The sequence below is a fragment of the Notolepis coatsorum genome, assembly GCF_963971535.1.
Source record: "Notolepis coatsorum genome assembly, chromosome: 15".
Lineage (NCBI taxonomy): Eukaryota > Metazoa > Chordata > Actinopteri > Aulopiformes > Paralepididae > Notolepis > Notolepis coatsorum.
In genome coordinates this window covers 168,453-189,257 of record NC_140179.1, presented here as the reverse complement: position 1 = coordinate 189,257, position 20,805 = coordinate 168,453, and the positions used below count along the sequence as shown (strand labels likewise).

The following is a 20,805-nucleotide window of genomic DNA, read 5'->3' as shown; positions in this document are numbered from 1 at the left end:
ATTATGGGACATCCCCTTACCGTCTTACGAGAAGATAGATACCAGTTTCCTCTCTGTGCGTTCAGTAGTAAGCTATCCGGCTAACCTAGCTTAGCGCTAGCTTAAATTTCAGGAGAATATTTAACGCCTAGGCTAACCGGTACGGACCGCTTCCATTCAGGGTAATGGGGTTAACGTGCATGGCAAAACTAAATAGTATATTAAAACGGAACTCCTCGTACTTTGTACGACGATCCCAGCTTCCTTCTCCCTACTTACGTTTGCCGCTTGTAAGAGGCATGCGCGTCAATACACACTCTCTGTCGGAGTACAGTACAGTCTTCTTCCCCCTCCCCGCTAATTGGTTTGGCATGCCCTTCAATGTGCCCTTCACATGAATAGGGTGAGGGGGCGTAGGGGACGCGGGGAGAAGGAATCTCAGAGGCCACTTAATTGCACTTCAGTTTAGTTAGAGAGACACACGGTGGGAGAGAGGAGAGGATGGTATACTCTAGCCTTTGAGAACGCTAAACCAATTCAATTTAGCAGACGCTTTTATCCAAAGCACATACTTTTATTTGGTGGCCGTAGTGTTATCAAACCAACCACGCAGGCAGTTTAAGTACCACGCTTTACCCTTTGAATTATACAGGACCAGGGAAACGTTAGGTATGCAATTTGAGATGAACTGCGCGCAAGGGGAAATTTAGTTTGTCTCTCTTTTTTATTCATACATTTCTCTTAAGAGATCTCTCCTGCACCAGGTTGAACAGAAAATTAAGAGAGTTCTTTTTAGGGGTTGAGCACATTGGTGTGTTATACACGTTTAATTTTATTATTTTTTTATCCGTGTCGGTTGTAGTGAGGACAGAAGCCTTGCATCACGTGTCCCCTCCTGTCTCTTCTCCTTCTACTTACTTGTACAGTGTTTGCGAACACCAGCGACTGACAGGGACCCAACACAGTCAATGCTAGAATGCTGGTTTGTTTTCATTGCTGTCGTCATTCTTTCATTTATTTGCATTTATTTTAAATTTGTTGGACCTTATGGTGTCCTTGTTCTGTTCTTGACTTATTGTTATGTTTTCTTCTTGACTTGTTTAAAGAAGATCTGTACGGCCCATGGGGACATTAACGTGTGTTGTTGGGCCTTATAAATAAATTTGATTTGATTTGATTTGATTATGTTGAAACTGTTGTGAAGGATCAGATTAAACCGAATATGTATATTTATTTATATATATATATTTAATTGTATTTGTATATCGTTTGATATCCCCTGTATATTCCTTGTACAATATGCATTGAATATCCCCGTTTCTACTAAACAGCCCATAATAGTTTCATTCTACCATTGGACTAGAACCTGGCGCCAGGTTGCCATACCCCTAGGTTCAAGTTCAATTGTGCCGCCTAACATGTCGAGGCAGCCCCCGGTTCCGCGCAGTAATATGCCGGGCGAAATACGTGTGGTACTATTTGTTCATAGCGCATATATATATGACGCTCGTAAAGTAGAACTTTCTTTTAGTCCAGTTCTTTATCCTCCAACAGAGTGACAGACGCAAAAGCCTCCCCATGAAGCACGTGCGGTGTAGTAGGGCCTACTTGGCCCAGAATAGGCATTGAGATATCGTGTAGATTAATAGTTGAATGGTCATAGTTTGGCACCATACCGTCGAGTTGGACGTATTCTATTAAGCTAATAATAGTCTATTTATGTATGGTGCATCGTTCGGTTCGAGTTCTACAGTTATCAGTACCCCCATCGTTCCTGACGTTATCTGGACGCTTATCCAGGCTGGTCAGACCCCTAGTGGTGATTGCATCCGAGGAGCTCCGGGTCAAGAGCGACTGGACCTGTATATTGGATTACTCTACCCGACGACGGCGAGCCTTCCACGGCTCTTGGATTATGCTTTATGTGCTTTGATTATTCCATGGATAAAGGCCAACACTGTCGAGTGTTGGAATTACCCCCCGGAGAGGACTACAGGTGAGGCGGCGCTCTACACGTGAGGTCGCACCACGTCTCTCCGTTGTGGACCGGCAGATACCGTTCCACAGAGGGTCCAGCTGTGTTCGTCTACGGCCCGAGGTTCTGTGGGCACTGGGTCTAAGACTTTGGATTCTCCCAAGACACCGTCGGCCAGATGGGATACCGCCAGCGACTTCTCTAACCCCCCCCTCCTACTGTCTTACAACCAGCGGGACCCCCCCCCCCCCTTAGTGTATCCAGCTATAATTATTTAAGTACTATCGCTATCGTTTCCTAAATATTCCAGGTTGTATACTTACTCCCTGCGCAACCAGAGATTGGACATTCAATGTTGATTTACCTACGAATACTCATTTGCCATAAAAGTGCATACTTAACATTTCAAATCATAAATGTAATTAAGTGAATATTGTGTACACCCTTTGCTGTATTAAATATTCGATTTGGTCCATTTGTGTTGGTTCGTTTCATCAGGTGGGAAAGTGTTCATCATACTTATATCTTGTACTGGGTGGCCAGAAGTTAAAGTACATGAGGTAGTGGTATTAAATATCATATCTAACAATACAGTCAGGGAATTGTACCCCTCAGCTACAATTGGTCCTTCGAGCCGGATGGTAATCAGTGTAATATTAATATAGTGTTATTAATATCGAAATGGCCTATGATGAACACTCCACGAAACGATCCTCCTAACCTAGAACGCCCGCGGCGCAGACGACAGACACCTCAGTACTTAGAGGCTTACACTGTCAGTCAACTACCTAGCCTTCGACAAACGGTAAACGTAGTAAAAGTAGAAAGTAAAATTATGTCTGACCTTAACGACCAGGTTTCCCCGACCACAGAGGCCCTAGTAGGTCCTAATGTAACTGACCAAGCCCACGGTGGAGACCAGGAGGGAATTGACATGCCTTTACCCCCCGCCACTACTAAAGAAGTAGTCCCCGACACGCCCCGGGAGGAAGACAACCCTACAGAGAGAGAACTCTGCACGGAAGAAGAAGAGGAGAGCGCCGAGGAACTAGAGCTCCAGGACTCCCCAACGAGTACCCCCAGGAGCGGTTCACGCAGGAGCGGCTCACCTCCACTACCGCCTTCCCCCAGCGAAGCGGAGAGGATACTACAACAGGCGTTCCTCGTCAGCCTGACAGCCTCTACCGAACGCGATCGGCTCCAAGCACAGACGCTTAGCGAGCGCGAACGTCTCCAAGCCCAGGCGACCAGCGAGCGCGAACACCTCCAAGCACAGCAACGGAGCGAAGAACAGCGCACAAGTCTGGAGATGAGACGCTTCCAGATGGAAGAGAATATGGCAAGAGACCGCGCCGACGCCCAGCGCACCGCTGCCGGTGCCCAAAGAGACGCAGAGCGCGACAGACTACAAGCACAACTAATAGAGCAGCTGATCAAAAGGACAACTCCCTCTCCCTCCGCCAGGGGCTCAAGGAACTCGTCAAGACAGCAGTCAAGAGCAGCGTCACCGCAACGAGCAAGCGACCCTGAACTTGACCAACAGACCGAGTCTAGACCCCCCGCAGACCCCCTTCCCATACCGGTCCAAGCGAGACCCAGCTACAAGGAAGGAGCGGCCTACACTGCGGAGAAGCTAAATAAACGATTACAAGATCTGGAAGATTTGATAGAAGAAGAAGAGGGAGAAGAGGAGAACCAAGCCCGACGACAGCACAGTACTCCACCGGACCAGGAGGTCCCATACAGTCCAGGCTATACCCCCGCGGCGCTGCGCTACAGACCCCCGACTCTATTTACGGGTGAGCACGACGCACGACCAGCCCCGAGGAACAGTACCTGGACCAGCGGGCCATGGTACCCTGCCAGTACCGGCCCACAGCGAGGCGCAAGAGGGGACTCGCCCAGGAGGTCTCTCCCCCAACGCTCGCCGATGTATTCGCCATCCACGGCGTCATACAACGCCACGCCATCAATCCCAGACTTCGCCTATGAGAGTCGAGCACAGTACACGGAGCTCCGGATGTGCTTAGAGACAATGCTGGCGGATGTCATTAATGAACGCCACAAGTATGCAATATTATTGAAGCACCTGAAAGTACAGCGAGCACACAATATAGCACTAGCCTATGCTACCTCCTCGACCCCATACACAGCGGCCCTTGCAGCGCTGGATCAAAGATATGGACGTATATGGGATTACGTAATCCAGGAGATAAGGCATATTGACCGCCTACCCCCAGCCACAGACAATCGCTCACTAGATGACCTGTCAATCAAAGTGCAGTCCCTGGTGGGGATGCTGGGAGCTCAACGGGAGAAGGGCAGGCATGAGCTGTACGCCAACTTTAACGTTGAGAGGATTTTGGAGAAGCTGCCACCCGCAAGACAGGAGCGCTTTCGGCGGCAGAGGGACTACCGAGATCCCGACGGCCCCGAGCCATCCCTCCTTGATCTGGCCGACTTCCTGGCGAGAGAGGTCAGCAGCTTACGACTGGACACCTTCGGGCGGAGCACGCCAAGCTCCAGAGAGGGACCCAGGAGAATAAATGATGGAAGAAGATCGGTGACTGTCATGCACCAATCAGAGTCAGTACCGAGCAGTAAGAGTCACAGCACCCCCTCGAGGAAGGAGAAGTGGAAGATAGCGTGTCCCTACTGTGAGAAAGAACACTGGCTGTCACAATGTGACACATTCACAAAGATGAATGCAGAAGAAGTGAGCCAATGGATAAAGTCCAACCGGCGCTGTTATCGATGTGCGCGGCCCCACATGGCAGCCGAATGCCGCAACGCACTGCTAGCTGGCCTCCCGGCCACTGCCACCAAGCCTCTTCAACTCATTCAAAACGCAGCGGCCCGCCTGATATCAAACCTACCGAAGTCGGCCCATGTCACCCCACTTCTTAGGGACCTGCACTGGCTCCCCATTGCTGCACGTATCCGCTTCAAGGCCCTCGACCTAGCATACCGTGCAGCAAAGGGAACCGCTCCCGCCTACCTCCGGTCAATGGTCTCTAACTACACACCCTCAAGACCCCTACGCTCTGCATCTTCTGGCCGCCTCAGACCTACTCCTATCCAAGCTCCCGGAGGGTCATCAAAGAGAAGCCGCCTATTCTCAGTCCTTGCCCCACAATGGTGGAATGAACTACCCATCCCAGTTAGGACAGCCGAATCCCGTCCAATCTTTCGCCGTCGACTAAAGACTCACTTCTTCAACCATTATCTGAAATGATTAAAAAAAAAAAAAAAAAAAAATCTAACCCTGACTAACCTTACTGTCATGCACTTGTCCTAATAAACTAACCTACACTGTAACACGCAACACTTGATGAACATTGTTACTCAGCTGATAGAGTTGTACCCTTCTTGCTGTCTTGTCGTACAGAACTTGTAAGTCGCTTTGGATAAAAGCGTCAGCTAAATGACTAAATGTAAATGTAAATGTAAATGTAAAGAAAAGGTGCAGCCGGTGCGATGGAGCCCATCTAGATATACTACACGATAGTAACGGAAGACGGCCTACACCTGCACCACGGAGCGGCACCAAGGCAAGTGTCATGTACATTGACCCCGCCAGCAGCAACGGAGCTCAAGTGCTCTTAAAGGTAGTCCGTGTGACATTGAGCTACCAGGATAAAGTCATGGACACTTACGCCGTCCTTGATGACGGGTCAGAGAAGACCCTTCTGCTCGCCTCCGCTGCGACTCAACTGGGACTGCGGGGGAGCAAGAACGAAATGACGATTCGGACAATAAGAAGAGATTTAAAGACGATAAAGGGCGAGAATGTATCCTTCACTATCGCAGCCAACGGGCAGCCAGAGCGACAGTACAAGATCACAAATGCTTTCACCAGCCAAGAAATAGGACTCTCGCAGTACACCTACCCTGTCACCAAGTTGATGGATAAATATGTGCACCTGCGCCAATTACCTATCCCGCTCATAAACGGCGCTACCCCGACCCTGTTGATAGGCTCCGACCATGCAGAACTCATAGTCCCGATTGACCGGGTCCATACCGGTCCCCGAGGCTGTCCTGCAGCCGTCGAGACCCGCTTAGGATGGACATTACAAGGCCCCCTCGCTAAATCTCTCAACCGAACCGCAGCCACTAGCTGCTTCCACTCCCGAACGACAGAAGAAGACACCACTCTCCTGCAGCATGTCGAGAGGCTATGGACCCTAGAGACAATGCCCTTTAAGAACGAAAAGAAAGACATTCGCTCTAAAGAAGACATTTACGCCATCCACCTACTCGAGCAGGGGACAAAGAGAGTCACAGTCGGCGGAGTGATGAGATACGCAACTCCACTCCTGAGGAGAGAGGGAATGCCCCCCTTTCACGCAAAGAAAGACGCCACGGAGCGCTATCTACTGAACACAGAGCGGCGCCTAGCCAAAGACCCCGCTCAACAGAGTGTGTACCGAGCTGAGATTGAGAAGCTAATCACAGCGGGACACGTAACAAAGATTGACATTAAAGAGGCCAATCAGACGACCGAATCATGGTACGTGCCGCATCACAAGGTCCATCACAATGGCAAGGATCGCATTGTGTTTAACTGCAGCTACCAGATCGGATCCCAAAATCTGAATAAAGAGCTCTTGCCCGGCCCCACACTCGGCCCCTCCCTACTAGGCGTGCTACTGCGCTTCCGCCAGGACAAGGTGGCTATAAGCGGGGATATCAAAGGGATGTTCTTGCAAGTGAGACTAGTAGAGGAGGACAAGCCTCTGCTACAGTTCCTATGGAGAGAGAAGATCGGAGATGAGAACCCATCCATCTACCAGTGGGAAGTACTCCCCTTCGGAACCACATGCAGCCCGTGCTGTGCTACATTTGCACTACAGAAACACGTCACAGAGGACCCAGCAGCAGATGAAGAGGTCCAACACAGTGTGAAGAACAGTTTCTACGTAGACAACTGTCTACAAAGCGTCTCGACTCAAGAAGAAGCCGAGGCTCTCCTAATCAAGTTACGCGCCTCCCTAATCAAAGGAGGCTTTGATCTCAGGCAGTGGGCCAGCAGTGACCCGCACGTATTGCGCAGCCTCTCCTCCGCAGACAAGGCTGCCAGCAGCGAGACCTGGATGGCGACAATCCCAGGAGAAGCCCAAGAAATGACACTAGGATTAGTCTGGCGCTTCAAAACAGACTCGCTCCACTATAGACACAAACCCTTGGCTCCAGAGCAAGGAAGGTCGGCGGCGATACCGACCACCAGACGGAGTGTGTACAGAACACTCGCCAGACAATATGACCCACTGGGATGTATTCTACCTTACACCACCAGGGCAAAGATGATTGTACGAGCACTATGGGACAAGGACCAGGGCTGGGACGACCCAATACCCGCACACCTTGCCTCAACATGGAGAGAGTGGGAGACGGAACTCCGCTCACTCCCAGGTGTCAACATACGCCGCAGCTACTTCCCATCCACAGTGAGGCCAGAGACATGCGAGATTGAGCTACACGTCTTCAGCGATGCCTCCGAAGTAGCCTACGGATCGGTTGCTTATTTGCGTGCCCAAGAGATGGGAGGAGAGATACACACTGCTTTCATACTGGCCCGCTCAAGGATAGCCCCACGTAAGCAACAATCTATCCCACGTCTAGAGCTCTGCGCAGCCCTCGCAGGAGCGCATCTAGCCACGTTAATCCAACGTGAACTCACCATTCCGGTGCATAGAACAATCTTGTGGTCAGATTCCACGACAGTACTCACATGGATTAAGTCTGATTCGTGCAGATACAAAGTCTTCGTGGGAGTCAGAGTCACCGAGATTCAGGAACTAACAGAAGAAGCAAGCTGGAGATATGTGGATACCAAACACAACCCAGCTGACGTCATCACCCGGGGAATGTCCCTGGATGACCTAACCCGTCACAACATCTACAGTGACGGACCAGCATTCCTCCAGCTCCCGGAAGGAGATTGGCCTACGCCCACCCCGAGGGAAGCAAGTAGAGAGGAGGCTGAGAACAAGAAGCCTATGTTCTGTGGACTGAGCACTGTCGCCTCCACAGACCCGAACATAGATGACTGCATTACCCTAGAGAGTGCGCAACAAAGGACATTCCTGCGGCACCACCCAGAGATTCAGTCCACCACTGACATGTCAGCAGCTGACTACGAAGAAGCAGAACTTCTTCTACTACAACGAGCCCAGAGAGACTCGTTCCCCGATGAGCTAGACTGTCTACAGGGAGGAAACCCCGTCCCATCAGACAGCAGACTGATTCACCTGGCACCAGAGAGTGACGCACATAATCTCATCAGAGTGGGTGGTCGCCTGCGGAGAGCCCCCGATCTACCAGATGACATTAAGCACCCGATCGTCTTGAACAGCCGACACAAGGTCACAGAGCTGATCATAAAGAAATACGACGAGGATGTGCACCACGCAGGAGCAGAGAGAGTCTTCGCGGAGATCAGACGTCGTTATTGGATATTACAAGAAAGAGAAGTACGTTCTATAAAGACAGCCCTGTATGCCGTACTCGGAGCCCAGACTGTGGCAAAGGAAGTCCTAATGACAGTCCTCACAGAGATCGAGGGAGTATTGAACTCCAAACCCCTCGGTTACGTCTCCAGTGATGTAGCAGATGTCGACCCAGTCACCCCCAACACACTCCTAATGGGGCGGCTGGACCCCGCGCTACCCCAGACAATGTACAGGCCCGAAGAAGCGAACGGCCGAAGAATGTGGAGGTACAGCCAAGTACTAGCTGACAAGTTTTGGAGCAGCTTCCTACTTCACTACCTACCGTCTCTACAGACCCGCCAGAAGTGGGTAAAAGAGAGAGACAATTTGACAGAAGGAACAGTCGTCATGATAGTTGACCAGTCACTCCCCAGAGCTATGTGGCCGGCTGGCCGCGTAAGCAAAGTAATCACCGGTGCCGATGGCAAGGTCCGAGCAGCTGAAGTACTCGTCCAAGGGCGCACCTACACACGGCCCGTGGCGAGGCTCATAGAACTGCCCCGACTCCCAGATACTATCGATGATGACCATGACCCTATGACTTTGTGAGTTGACTGACCTTACAGCGGACCTTGAGTGGAAGACAGTGCGGTTAATCTGTCTCTGCTTAGCTAATTAGGTGGGACTAATTAGGGGGCGGCTGTTGTGAAGGATCAGATTAAACCGAATATGTATATTTATTTATATATATATATTTAATTGTATTTGTATATCGTTTGATATCCCCTGTATATTCCTTGTACAATATGCATTGAATATCCCCGTTTCTACTAAACAGCCCATAATAGTTTCATTCTACCATTGGACTAGAACCTGGCGCCAGGTTGCCATACCCCTAGGTTCAAGTTCAATCGTGCCGCCTAACATGTCGAGGCAGCCCCCGGTTCCGCGCAGTAATATGCCGGGCGAAATACGTGTGGTACTATTTGTTCATAGCGCATATATATATGACGCTCGTAAAGTAGAACTTTCTTTTAGTCCAGTTCTTTATCCTCCAACAGAGTGACAGACGCAAAAGCCTCCCCACGAAGCACGTGCGGTGTAGTAGGGCCTACTTGGCCCAGAATAGGCATTGAGATATCGTGTAGATTAATAGTTGAATGGTCATAGTTTGGCACCATACCGTCGAGTTGGACGTATTCTATTAAGCTAATAATAGTCTATTTATGTATGGTGCATCGTTCGGTTCGAGTCCTACAGTTATCAGTACCCCCATCGTTCCTGACGTTATCTGGACGCTTATCCAGGCTGGTCAGACCCCTAGTGGTGATTGCATCCGAGGAGCTCCGGGTCAAGAGCGACTGGACCTGTATATTGGATTACTCTACCCGACGACGGCGAGCCTTCCACGGCTCTTGGATTATGCTTTATGTGCTTTGATTATTCCATGGATAAAGGCCAACACTGTCGAGTGTTGGAATTACCCCCCGGAGAGGACTACAGGTGAGGCGGCGCTCTACACGTGAGGTCGCACCACGTCTCTCCGTTGTGGACCGGCAGATACCGTTCCACAGAGGGTCCAGCTGTGTTCGTCTGCGGCCCGAGGTTCTGTGGGCACTGGGTCTAAGACTTTGGATTCTCCCAAGACACCGTCGGCCAGATGGGATACCGCCAGCGACTTCTCTAACCCCCCCCTCCTACTGTCTTACAACCAGCGGGACCCCCCCCCCCCTTAGTGTATCCAGCTATAATTATTTAAGTACTATCGCTATCGTTTCCTAAATATTCCAGGTTGTATACTTACTCCCTGCGCAACCAGAGATTGGACATTCAATGTTGATTTACCTACGAATACTCATTTGCCATAAAAGTGCATACTTAACATTTCAAATCATAAATGTAATTAAGTGAATATTGTGTACACCCTTTGCTGTATTAAATATTCGATTTGGTCCATTTGTGTTGGTTCGTTTCATCAGGTGGGAAAGTGTTCATCATACTTATATCTTGTACTGGGTGGCCAGAAGTTAAAGTACATGAGGTAGTGGTATTAAATATCATATCTAACAATACAGTCAGGGAATTGTACCCCTCAGCTACAGAAACCATGTACAGTACAACAGGGCTTCTCAATGTGGGTCCCGGGGCCCCCCAGGGGTCCTTCCTTCAGAGGGTTCCAGGGAGTCGCCGGCTAAGTGGGACGTTTTAATTTGAGTAATATTGTATCTACTAGAAGTGATCACAACGGAGAGAATGTATGAGAACCACTCTCTCCTCTGTTATCTCCCCGTACAGACAGAATTATAGACTCAATAAGTCACACCTAAGGGGAGCAGTGTCCCCGAGACAAAATCGTATCAATTGCCGATCCGTGGCCTATTATTACGTATCAATTTTGGGATCCTTGACAGGGAAAGGTTTGAGAACCACTGGCGTATTATATGGGTGTAATGACCACACTGAGTGTTGACCCTGGTGACCCCTCAGGCTGTGTGAGCCGTGCATGCTGGACCCTGGGTGTGGCTTCTGCTACCGAGATAACGGCTCGGCGCTCTCCGCCTCCTCCTGTGTCCCCGTCGATGCTGCCTCCGCGGAGCGGGCCGCCTGGGGCAGGTGAGTCACTGTGTGTGTGTACGTGTGTGTGTGTGTGTGTGTGTGTGTGTGTGTGTGTGTGTGTGTGTGTGTGTGTGTGTGTGTGTGTGTGTGTGTGTGTGTGTGTGTGTGTGTGTGTGTGTGTGTGTGTGTGTGTGTGTGTGTGTGAGAGAGAATTATTTCTATAGTGATTGAAAACACAGGAATACAGTTAATTTTTGGATGGGACCCCCCCCCCCCCCCTATCCTGCAGGTGTTCCAACTCCAGCCAGCAGGGGGGGAGAGAGCAGCAGACCTACTGGGCCTACAACCACTGTCCCACCTCCTACTCCTGGCTGGTCCTGCTGGGACTGCTGTGCTACCTGGCTGCCTTCGCTCCAGGTGACGCTGCCTCACTGGAACACGTGTCTCTGGCCCTCTGTCTCTTAACGCTTCGTCCCATCCGGTCTCGTTACGATTAGGGATGCTCGATATTGGCTTTTTTACCGATACCGATATTCCGATATTGTCCAACTCTTAATTTCCGATACCGATACCGATATCAACCGATACCGATATATGCAGGGTTTCCCGCCAAAAAAACTGAATAATTTCAGGTAACTAATCATTTCACTGGATGCATTCAAAAGGCTTTCTAAATGTAAGCATTATCTGTGCAAAATATGATCATTAAAAAAGGAAAAACTAACATTACATATCTCTTGTTGTTGAATTAAACCAACATGCATACTTTTGACAATAAATAAAATAAGAATTGGTTCTTACTTGCTTGCCTGGGTAAATAAAGGTTAAATAAATAAAAAATAAATTAAAATATTGTTATTTTAATTTTTTTTACCGATACCGATATTTTCCGATATCACATTTTACTGCCGATATCGGCCGATAATATCGGTCGGCCGATAATATCGGACATCCCTAGTTACAATGTCTAATAAATGAGCCAACGGGGCGTTTTTAGTATTACAATTATTTATCTGTCCATGATCCTACCTACTGTATCTACAGTATGTATGTAACAGATGGCACCGCGAGGCGCAGTCACGATGGACTCCAAGCGTGATGTGTGACTGTGGCGAGTAGCGGTACTGCAAGTCAAACTCACTCCCCTTAAAAAGACACATAGACACGTTACCAAGAGTGAATTCACCTCTCGGTGTAGCGGTCTGTGATGTCGCCCGTGGTGCGGCCGACCCGGGTTCGAAAGTTTAACAAAAACAGGTGACGATATCAGCTGCGTTACATATATCTATTGGTATCTAATCAAGTCAAGAACCATTTGTATAGCCTTTAATTATCACAGTTACAGTACATGTCTCTGTCTGTCTGTCTGTCTGTCTGCCTGCCTATTTATCTATATATATATATGTCTTTCTTTCTTTCTTTCTTTCTGTCTGTCTGTCTGTCTGTCTGTCTGTCTGTCTGTCTGTCTGTCTGTCTGTCTGTCTGTCTGTCTGTCTGTCTGTCTGTCTGTCTGTCTGTCTGTCTGTCTGTCTGTCTGTCTGTCTGTCTGTCTGTCTGTCTGTCTGTCTGTCTGTCTGTCTGTCTGTCTGTCTGTCTGTCTGTCTGTCTTTCTGTCTGTCTGTCTGTCTGTCTGTCTGTCTGTCTGTCTGTCTGTCTGTCTGTCTGTCTGTCTGTCTGTCTTGTCTGTCTGTCTGTCTGTCAGGTATGGGTCCCATGCCTTGGACCATCAACTCAGAGATCTACCCCCTGTGGGCCAGAAGTACGGGGAACGCCTGCGCGGCCGGAGTCAACTGGACCTTCAACGTGCTGATGTCTCTCACCTTCCTCCACTTGGCCCAGTACCTCACCTACTATGGTACAGTACCTCACCTACTATGGTACAGTACCTCACCTACTATGGTACAGTACCTCACCTACTATGGTACAGTACCTCACCTACTATGGTACAGTACCTCACCTACTATGGTACAGTACCTCACCTACTATGGTACAGTACCTCACCTACTATGGTACAGTACCTCACCTACTATGGTACAGTACCTCACCTACTATGGTACAGTACCTCACCTACTATGGTACAGTACCTCACCTACTATGGTACAGTACCTCACCTACTATGGTACAGTACCTCACCTACTATGGTACAGTACCTCACCTACTATGGTACAGTACCTCACCTACTACGGTACAGTACCTCACCTACTACGGTACAGTACCTCACCTACTACGGTACAGTACCTCACCTACTACGGTACAGTACCTCACCTACTATGGTACAGTACCTCACCTACTACGGTACAGTACCTCACCTACTACGGTACAGTACCTCACCTACTACGGTACAGTACCTCACCTACTATGGTACAGTACCTCACCTACTATGGCCCAGTACCTCACCTACTATGGTACAGTACCTCACCTACTATGGTACAGTACCTCACCTACTATGGTACAGTACCTCACCGACTATAGTACAGTAGGCCTTCAGGCGTGTATTCAGCCAGCTTATTGTCAGACATAACTATACCTACCTGCCATGGTATATCTAGAATATTGTGGCGTTTTCAGGGGTGTATTCATTCCTGAATTTCCCCCAAGGGGATTAAATGGTAAATTTATATAGCACTTTTATTCAAAGCGCTTTACAATTCTGTTCCTCACATTCACCCATTCACTCACACATTCACACACCGACGGCAGAGGCGACCATGCCAAGGTGCCGACCTGCTCATCGGGAGAAATTAGGGGTTAAGTGTCTCGCTCAAGGATACTTTGACACACTGACCAGGAGGAGCGGGAATCGAACCGGGAACCTCCGGATTACCAGACGACTGCTTTACCTCCCGACCCACTGTCGCCCAGTAAAGGATCACTTGACTTGATAAATTCTTTAGGGAAGTCTGGGAATATCTGGGGATTTTACAGATGGATCACTTTACAGGAATATACAAGAATCTATTTACATTTTGTACACATTCATTGCAATATGCAGTATGGTGGCTATCTGCTGTGTTTTCATGCCACTACTACAGGAAACTCTTTCAGTTCCAACTGAAATAGTCAACCAATGGGAGGCTTATACATTATGTGAGTCACACTACATTCTGGGTATTCATTTTTTAGTGAGGACATGTTTTTATTCTACCAGGCTGTATTAGAGAGCGTACTTGGTTATTATGGGATGTGAGCGGGGTACGGCAATCTCTCTGTACAGTTAAGATCTAAGCTTGTTCGTTTGGTACAGACTGCTAGTATGAAGGTTATGGGGTGGAATGAACGTAAGGTTATCCTATAACCCTAGTTATATGAATACTGGCTGAGCGTCTCGCTCTGCCTACTGAGATATCATAATCTCCAGCACCTACTGTGCCCGTGGAAACTAAACACATGCACCCATCTGCACGTGACCACGCCACTCCCGTGCGTGCCTCTACAATAGGGCAAAACGCCTGAAGCACAATATCCCTGGAGCGATAAGAGCTCCGGATATTCAGGCTATGGATCTCAGGAGTTTTTTTAAGCCATACCACCTTCTGGGGAAATCCTACCTCTGGACTACTAACTACTACAGAAAGACTTGAGTAAGAGGTTTTTCTACAACTCAAGTTCAGACCTATGTTACTCTATTTCATTAGCACTAAAAGTGAATTTTCTTTCTGGAATCAGAAACTTCAGAAAGTCATCTTTCAAAAGAGACCAGGCTCATGCATGTGCTATAAGTATAAAGTATGTTGTTTTGGTTTGCAAAAGTATGCAGTCCTCAAAAACTAAAACTGAAATGGCCACTTTTGGGGGCACAGGTTAAGAGGTAGCTTGATATTCTCCCCTCTGTTGCAGAGTTTAAAACCTTGATCTCCAACCTTTGTCAATGAAGTTGTACATGTTGATTGTTACCCTTACTTGTCTTATCGTTGTGATTTTATATTCTGTGTGATTTTATATGCCTTTTTATTATAATTTTTATATATATATAAATGTATATGTATACACTCGACGTGACTGTAAATTAGGGAAACCTCCGTTGCCTTTTATAGTTTAAATAAAGGTTTGAAATTAAATGAGAAAGTTGTATTATATAAATGGAGACAGTATGATTACTACTGGCCAGCAGTGTAACTAGTAAGAGTAGGATATGTGGTGACAGTGGCTCAGGAGGTAGAGCAGTCGTCTGGTAATCCGGAGGTTCCCGCTTTGATTCCCGCTCCTCCCGGGCAGCGTGTCGAAGTGTCCTTGAGCAAGACACTTAACCCCTAATTGCTCCTGATAAGCAGGTTGGCACCTTGCATGGTCGCCTCTGCTGTCGGTGTGTGAATGTGTGAGTGAATGGGAAATGTGAGGAACAAATTGTAAAGCACTTTGGATAAAAGCGCTATATAAATGCAGCCATTTACCATTTATATATACATATATATATATTTTTTTTTTTATAATATATTTTTTTACTTCATTATTAAAAAGGGGTGCAGCTACAATAGATGCAGTAGATGCATTTCATCAAATAATAATTTCTTAATTTCATAAAAAATATTTACTTACATGAAATCATATTTCTACACTCCAGTAAGCACCCCACCCCTCAACCCTGCTCCCCAATTCCACGCCAAGTTGAATATCCCCCGGGCTACATGAATAACAAAATTTAAAAAAAATTTACACAAAAGATTTAAAGAAAATAAAGACAATTGAGGATCGGTAGAACCATACCAACCAACAGCAGACGACCCAAACACCAACCAGCGCCCCACATGAGCGGCAGACAGCAGTGCACGTGTTCCCGGTGTGCGAACACAGATATATTGTATATATATACAGATGTTGTCCCCTGTACTGACGTGCTGCCGGGGTGTCTTCCAGGAGCGTTCTTCCTCTACTCCGGCCTGGCCCTGCTGGGCTGCCTCTTCACCTACGGCTGCCTGCCGGAGACCAAGGGTCGGCGCCTGGAGGAGATCGAGGCGCTGTTCGACACCAAGCTCTGCTCGTGCGGCGCCACCGAGTCCGACGAGGGACGCCAGGTGGAGTACATCCGGGTCAAAGGGTCAAACTATCACCTGTCGGACAACGACGCGTCCGACGTGGAGTAGAGGTTTTTGGTTTTTTATCGGTAGCGCTTTTGCTTCTCTCTTCGTTTTTCTGGGGGGGGGGGGGGACACACGTTGAACACTGAGGTCTGGGAGGGAAAGTCTGTACACTGGTGTGGTGGGGGGCAGGGGGGGTGAGCTTAACAGGCATTTTTACCTTGTATTCAGACTTACATTTCCAAAGCTCAGTTTGGGGTATCTGAAGTCAAATTGTCTTACGACAGTGGCAGATAATTAGACAATTTCACTTGTTTGATGATGTTTCAAGACATTTAATTGCAAACAAGTGAAACTGTTTCTTGTTATACATATATATATTTAATTTTTGTTTTTTTAGTTATTGTAGTTGATTATTTCTTGAAATTATCATGACGTGGAATTTACTGAAACAATCAAACATCACCTGCCGGTGTGCAGTGAGATTAAATGAAAAATCCTCAAGTAAATCTGATCCTGTAAGCCTCAATACAAGAGAAACATGCTTTGAGCTGGTTCTTTATCACAGTGTCATGTTTTCTCCGTTCAGTCAGTTGAAATCAGACGACATCATAATGAAAAAGGACAATTCAGGAAGTGGATTATCGTAACAATTCCAAACGACTACCAATTTACCATTATTCGCACAGTGGACATTTTGCTCGTGTCCAAGGTGGGAACAGGGTGGAAAGGAATTTCGACCCAAGCGCGACATACTGTAAGAGCAAAATGGCTGCTGTGTGTGGCTATGGCCAATGCTTTTGGCCGTGTGTGGAGATGAACGCTGAACCTGATATGGAGTGGGCTCTGTTTTATTTTACCCCCGAATTCTCAGTTGTTTGAATTTTATAAAGGGAGGTGAAACATTGCCTTTTCCCCCAAAACATGATCATTTAAAACACGCCACATAAGTGAATCTGACACCCCACAATATGGGACTGCAGTGGGCTACACCATACTGTAGGCCCAGTCCTAGACTAAATACATTTGTTCTCCTCCATTGACATGTATTATTGTATTAGTCTAGGGGGAAACTAGACCTGTATGTTCACTGAAACAGACATTTGTTTGTTGATAACTGTTGTAATATATTGTTGATACACAGTACCATTATGCCTTTCTATATGAACACATCTCAGTTTGCTGTAGTTTATAAGGTTGTAGCATCACACTAATGCAGTCGTGTAGTGGTAGTTGAAGAGGTGGGTAGAGTATACAGACAGCAATGTGACCCCACCCTCCTACCAGATGTATTTCATGGGTAACTAAGCTAATAAGTGGGTACTCTCCGTATGATTCCCCCAACTTATATATTTCAATGGTATTATTCTGATAGCTGGGGATACTTGTGGTGGTAGTTGAGGTGGGTATACTGCTGATCCAATCTGTCTCTAAATTGTAATTGGGCTGATGGGTGAGTATACTCTAAATGCCAAAATAGGTGGGTGTAATCTGTATCCCTGTGCATATCCTCAACTACACTGCAAAGCAAATGTAATTTTATTAATCTCATAGTTGTTTAGCTTTTGTTGTTGTCCAACTTGGCGACACCAGAGTTGTAAATTAAATTAGAGTTTGGCAAATCTGTGTCAGTGGATGTCGATATGAGACTGGTGTTCCATTAATCACCATAGCGGCACAAAGTAAAATGCTTGTTGGTGTTTCTCAGATTTCTTCTCGCTACCATATATCAACTTCTCAAACAATAACTAATTGCTGCGGTCTTCTGCTATTTTAGGCTCAGTTCAATTTGATATCCGCTTGTAAAAACAGCATTTTGAATGTTTTTCAGACGGTCTGGGTCACAACATGTCACGTTGTTTACGTTTGCCAAACTCTTCGGTAATCTACTTCTCTGACAATAATTGGTCTCCGTTTTCTCCATAAAGCTATATTACCACTTTGGTTCATAGACATGTTATTTTATTCCATTGCATTGTAAACATCAGGATGTTGATTCCTATGAAACGTATGAACAATTTAAAAATGTTTCACTCATTTGCTGGCCACAGTAGATACAGTAGTAGGGTATATGAGTGCAATTCACTGAAATCAATAGTGTTTTATACCATGTTCTGCTATTTAGGTCTACATACCTTTTTATATATAGAGATTTCCATTTCAACTGTGTTGGACTATTCACTTTTTTTATTATAGTTATTTCACATAATTGTATGTGTGTCTTCCTCCATAGCCTTATGTACAAACTGCAAAACCATATCATTCACGTGATTCTTGTGTTCTGAAAAGTCATGGAGTATACTGTAATTTTCCAATGTTGTTTTGTAAAATAGTAAATCTGTGTGAGGTTACACCTTATGTCAAATACACATAGATTTGTACTGTATGTAGCAAACTCTATGAAAGTGGACAACTGAATAACAGTACTGAGAATTAGGGTTGTGTAATCCGTTGTGTAACAAAACAAAATTGGTAGAATGGTGTTATTAGGCTATATTATTTTTATGGCCTCTTGTCTGTGATGTGTAGGATTATCATGGCTCGCCATGTTGCAAAAGTGTTCATTAAAGGACAATACTTTTTTTTCTGCCATGTGGCTCCTATGTCATTTGATTAGGAAGGCTTTCCTTCAGAGGCACAATCGTACAACATAGTAGCAATGTGTTATAAATACATTTAGGGGGGAAAAGCTGATGGCTCAGCTTAGCATGACATGTGTAGCAAATGTGATTTTCATGGGTTTTTGAGGTGTTTGCATTACGTATTCAGATGGACTAGGCAATAATGACACAGGACCCGCATGGCAAAAGCACACATACCACATTGCCATTTTATTAAACTAGGCGCCTATGCTAATGCTCCCAAAAGCATTCATAAGCAAACAGATTATTCTAGTGCTTTTTGGGTAACCAGTCTTTCACAGCCGTGAGTTGAAAACAAATGTTAACCAAGTAAAACAACCTTTTCAGATCCCAGAAATTAAACGGATAGAATGCCCATTTGATCTGCATCCTAGACACTTTGGCTGGTATACACCTACAGAACGTGTTATTACTAGCGTCATAGACATCAGTGTTGGTTTGGTGCATGACAGTCAAGAGACTCAAAAAGATTTGTAAGTAGGTGTACCAAAGGAAATTTACTTATCACAAACCCCGCCCTCTTCTCTTGATCCTCCAATCACAACTGTTACTTCCGATCAGAGGATCAAGAAACGAGGGCAGGGTTTGATATAGGTCAATTATCCTAATACTAGGAAATACTCTTCACCGTTAGATTGATTCGCATGCGTTTTCAAAATTCCACAACAGTTTTGGAACGGTTTCATGGATCTTAGTGTTATGAAATTTGCTTAACCCATTTGTGATGTGTACCTTTTAAATTCAAGAGAAACCGTGAAAATCGACACAACCACAGTTACAAAGCCTTTACAACAGAAGTGTTATTGTTCTCAGTAACAATAAGCAATGTTTTAGTTTGACCATTATAACTGCCAATCTGTTAAATGGATAGATTATCTGAGTATTTTTGCTCCGACAAAGAAAGATTCACAATGGGCCGTAAGACATTTTTGTTTTGTATTGAGAGGTTTATTGCAAAATCAGCTTCACAAAAGTAACAGCGTTTACATGCAGTGAAATCAACAGTTGCGATTATTGGAGGAACATGAAATGAGAGCGGGTTTGAGTCAATTGCTCATAGCCCACTGAAGGTCTCTTTCAGAACAAGCTGTTGATATGCATCATCATATCCAAATCACAAATATTCTGGTCACCCAATTAATGGGATAAGGTGTTTACGTGCCACCTTGTATCTATCACTGCGATAACTCATATTTCAAATTCAGTTCACAAGCATCCAGATCACTGTAAACTGGATATGGTGTTTATGCGTGCCAACTCTAAATTTGAATACGTGAGACTCGCAATGGAATACAAACGTGCATGTAAACGCACTCAGTGCTGTGTTAACGCAGAATTGAAATATTGTATCAAACAGATATGTTGATGTGATTGTTGTTTTAGAATGCACTTTGATTAAGGAAAGGTGGTGGTGTTGAACCGTTGGCAACCTGTTGTGTTAGCCTTGCCTTTGTCTTCACTCCTAACAGGGACATCCAGTGTATTTATGGTGAATTGGTTGCAATTTTATTTTCTATGTGAAAGAATTAAATGTGTTTCTACAGTTTATGATGACCTACAAAATAAATAGAGTTCTATATAGTATATTTGATTATTGTTCATGCTGTTTTGCTAGAATTTATATTCTATTAAACTGAATATATTCATGAAATCGAACACTTGAATATGTATATGGTGAAAGAAATAAAGTAATTAACTTACAGCTTTGAGGCTTTATTTTACATTAATACACATCTTTGCACTTAAATATTTGCGAACAAATTCAGTATTCAGGAATTCATATATTCAAGAATTTTGGTTAAAGGTAGCCTACTCCAAGAAATAAATACCATGTGGGTGCTACCCCCCGGGTTCTGATAAAAACACGGCACACCAGGAGACGGTATTGATGCCAAACGTAGCCCCTAATCAAGACAACTGGGCCGCTGTTGACAATTTGGATGTACGCGCACACAGTAGCCCCTTTCGGACTGTAAATCACGGCAACATTGTTGGACGAGCTACTCGCTCACAATGTGTATTCACGGAGCGAGTAGCTCGCCCAACAATGTTGGCGTGATTTACAGTCCCGAAAGGGGCTAGCTTACGCAGTTGCCTCTACGCTGCCATCATTGTGGTGTGGTGAGCATCGCTGAACCCAATGTCATCGGCACTCAAAAGACTAAAACACTCAAATTACTAAAATAACCAACAGTTTTACATCA

General features: G+C 46.0%; 1 protein-coding gene across 1 annotated transcript in view; it reads left to right on the top strand.

Moving 5' to 3' along the window:
* Window positions 1-16,025, top strand: part of slc2a13a (solute carrier family 2 member 13a) — a gene marked incomplete at both ends in the record, with an annotated part of 285,172 nt that extends 269,147 nt beyond the window's left edge. The window contains 4 exons of the mRNA XM_084330466.1: window positions 10,876-11,001; window positions 11,234-11,361; window positions 12,647-12,799; window positions 15,799-16,025. Of these exons, the coding sequence (XP_084186592.1) occupies window positions 10,876-11,001; window positions 11,234-11,361; window positions 12,647-12,799; window positions 15,799-16,025 (634 nt within the window). The remainder of the gene's footprint in view (window positions 1-10,875; window positions 11,002-11,233; window positions 11,362-12,646; window positions 12,800-15,798) is intronic.
* Between the last annotated feature and the right edge of the window lie 4,780 nt (window positions 16,026-20,805).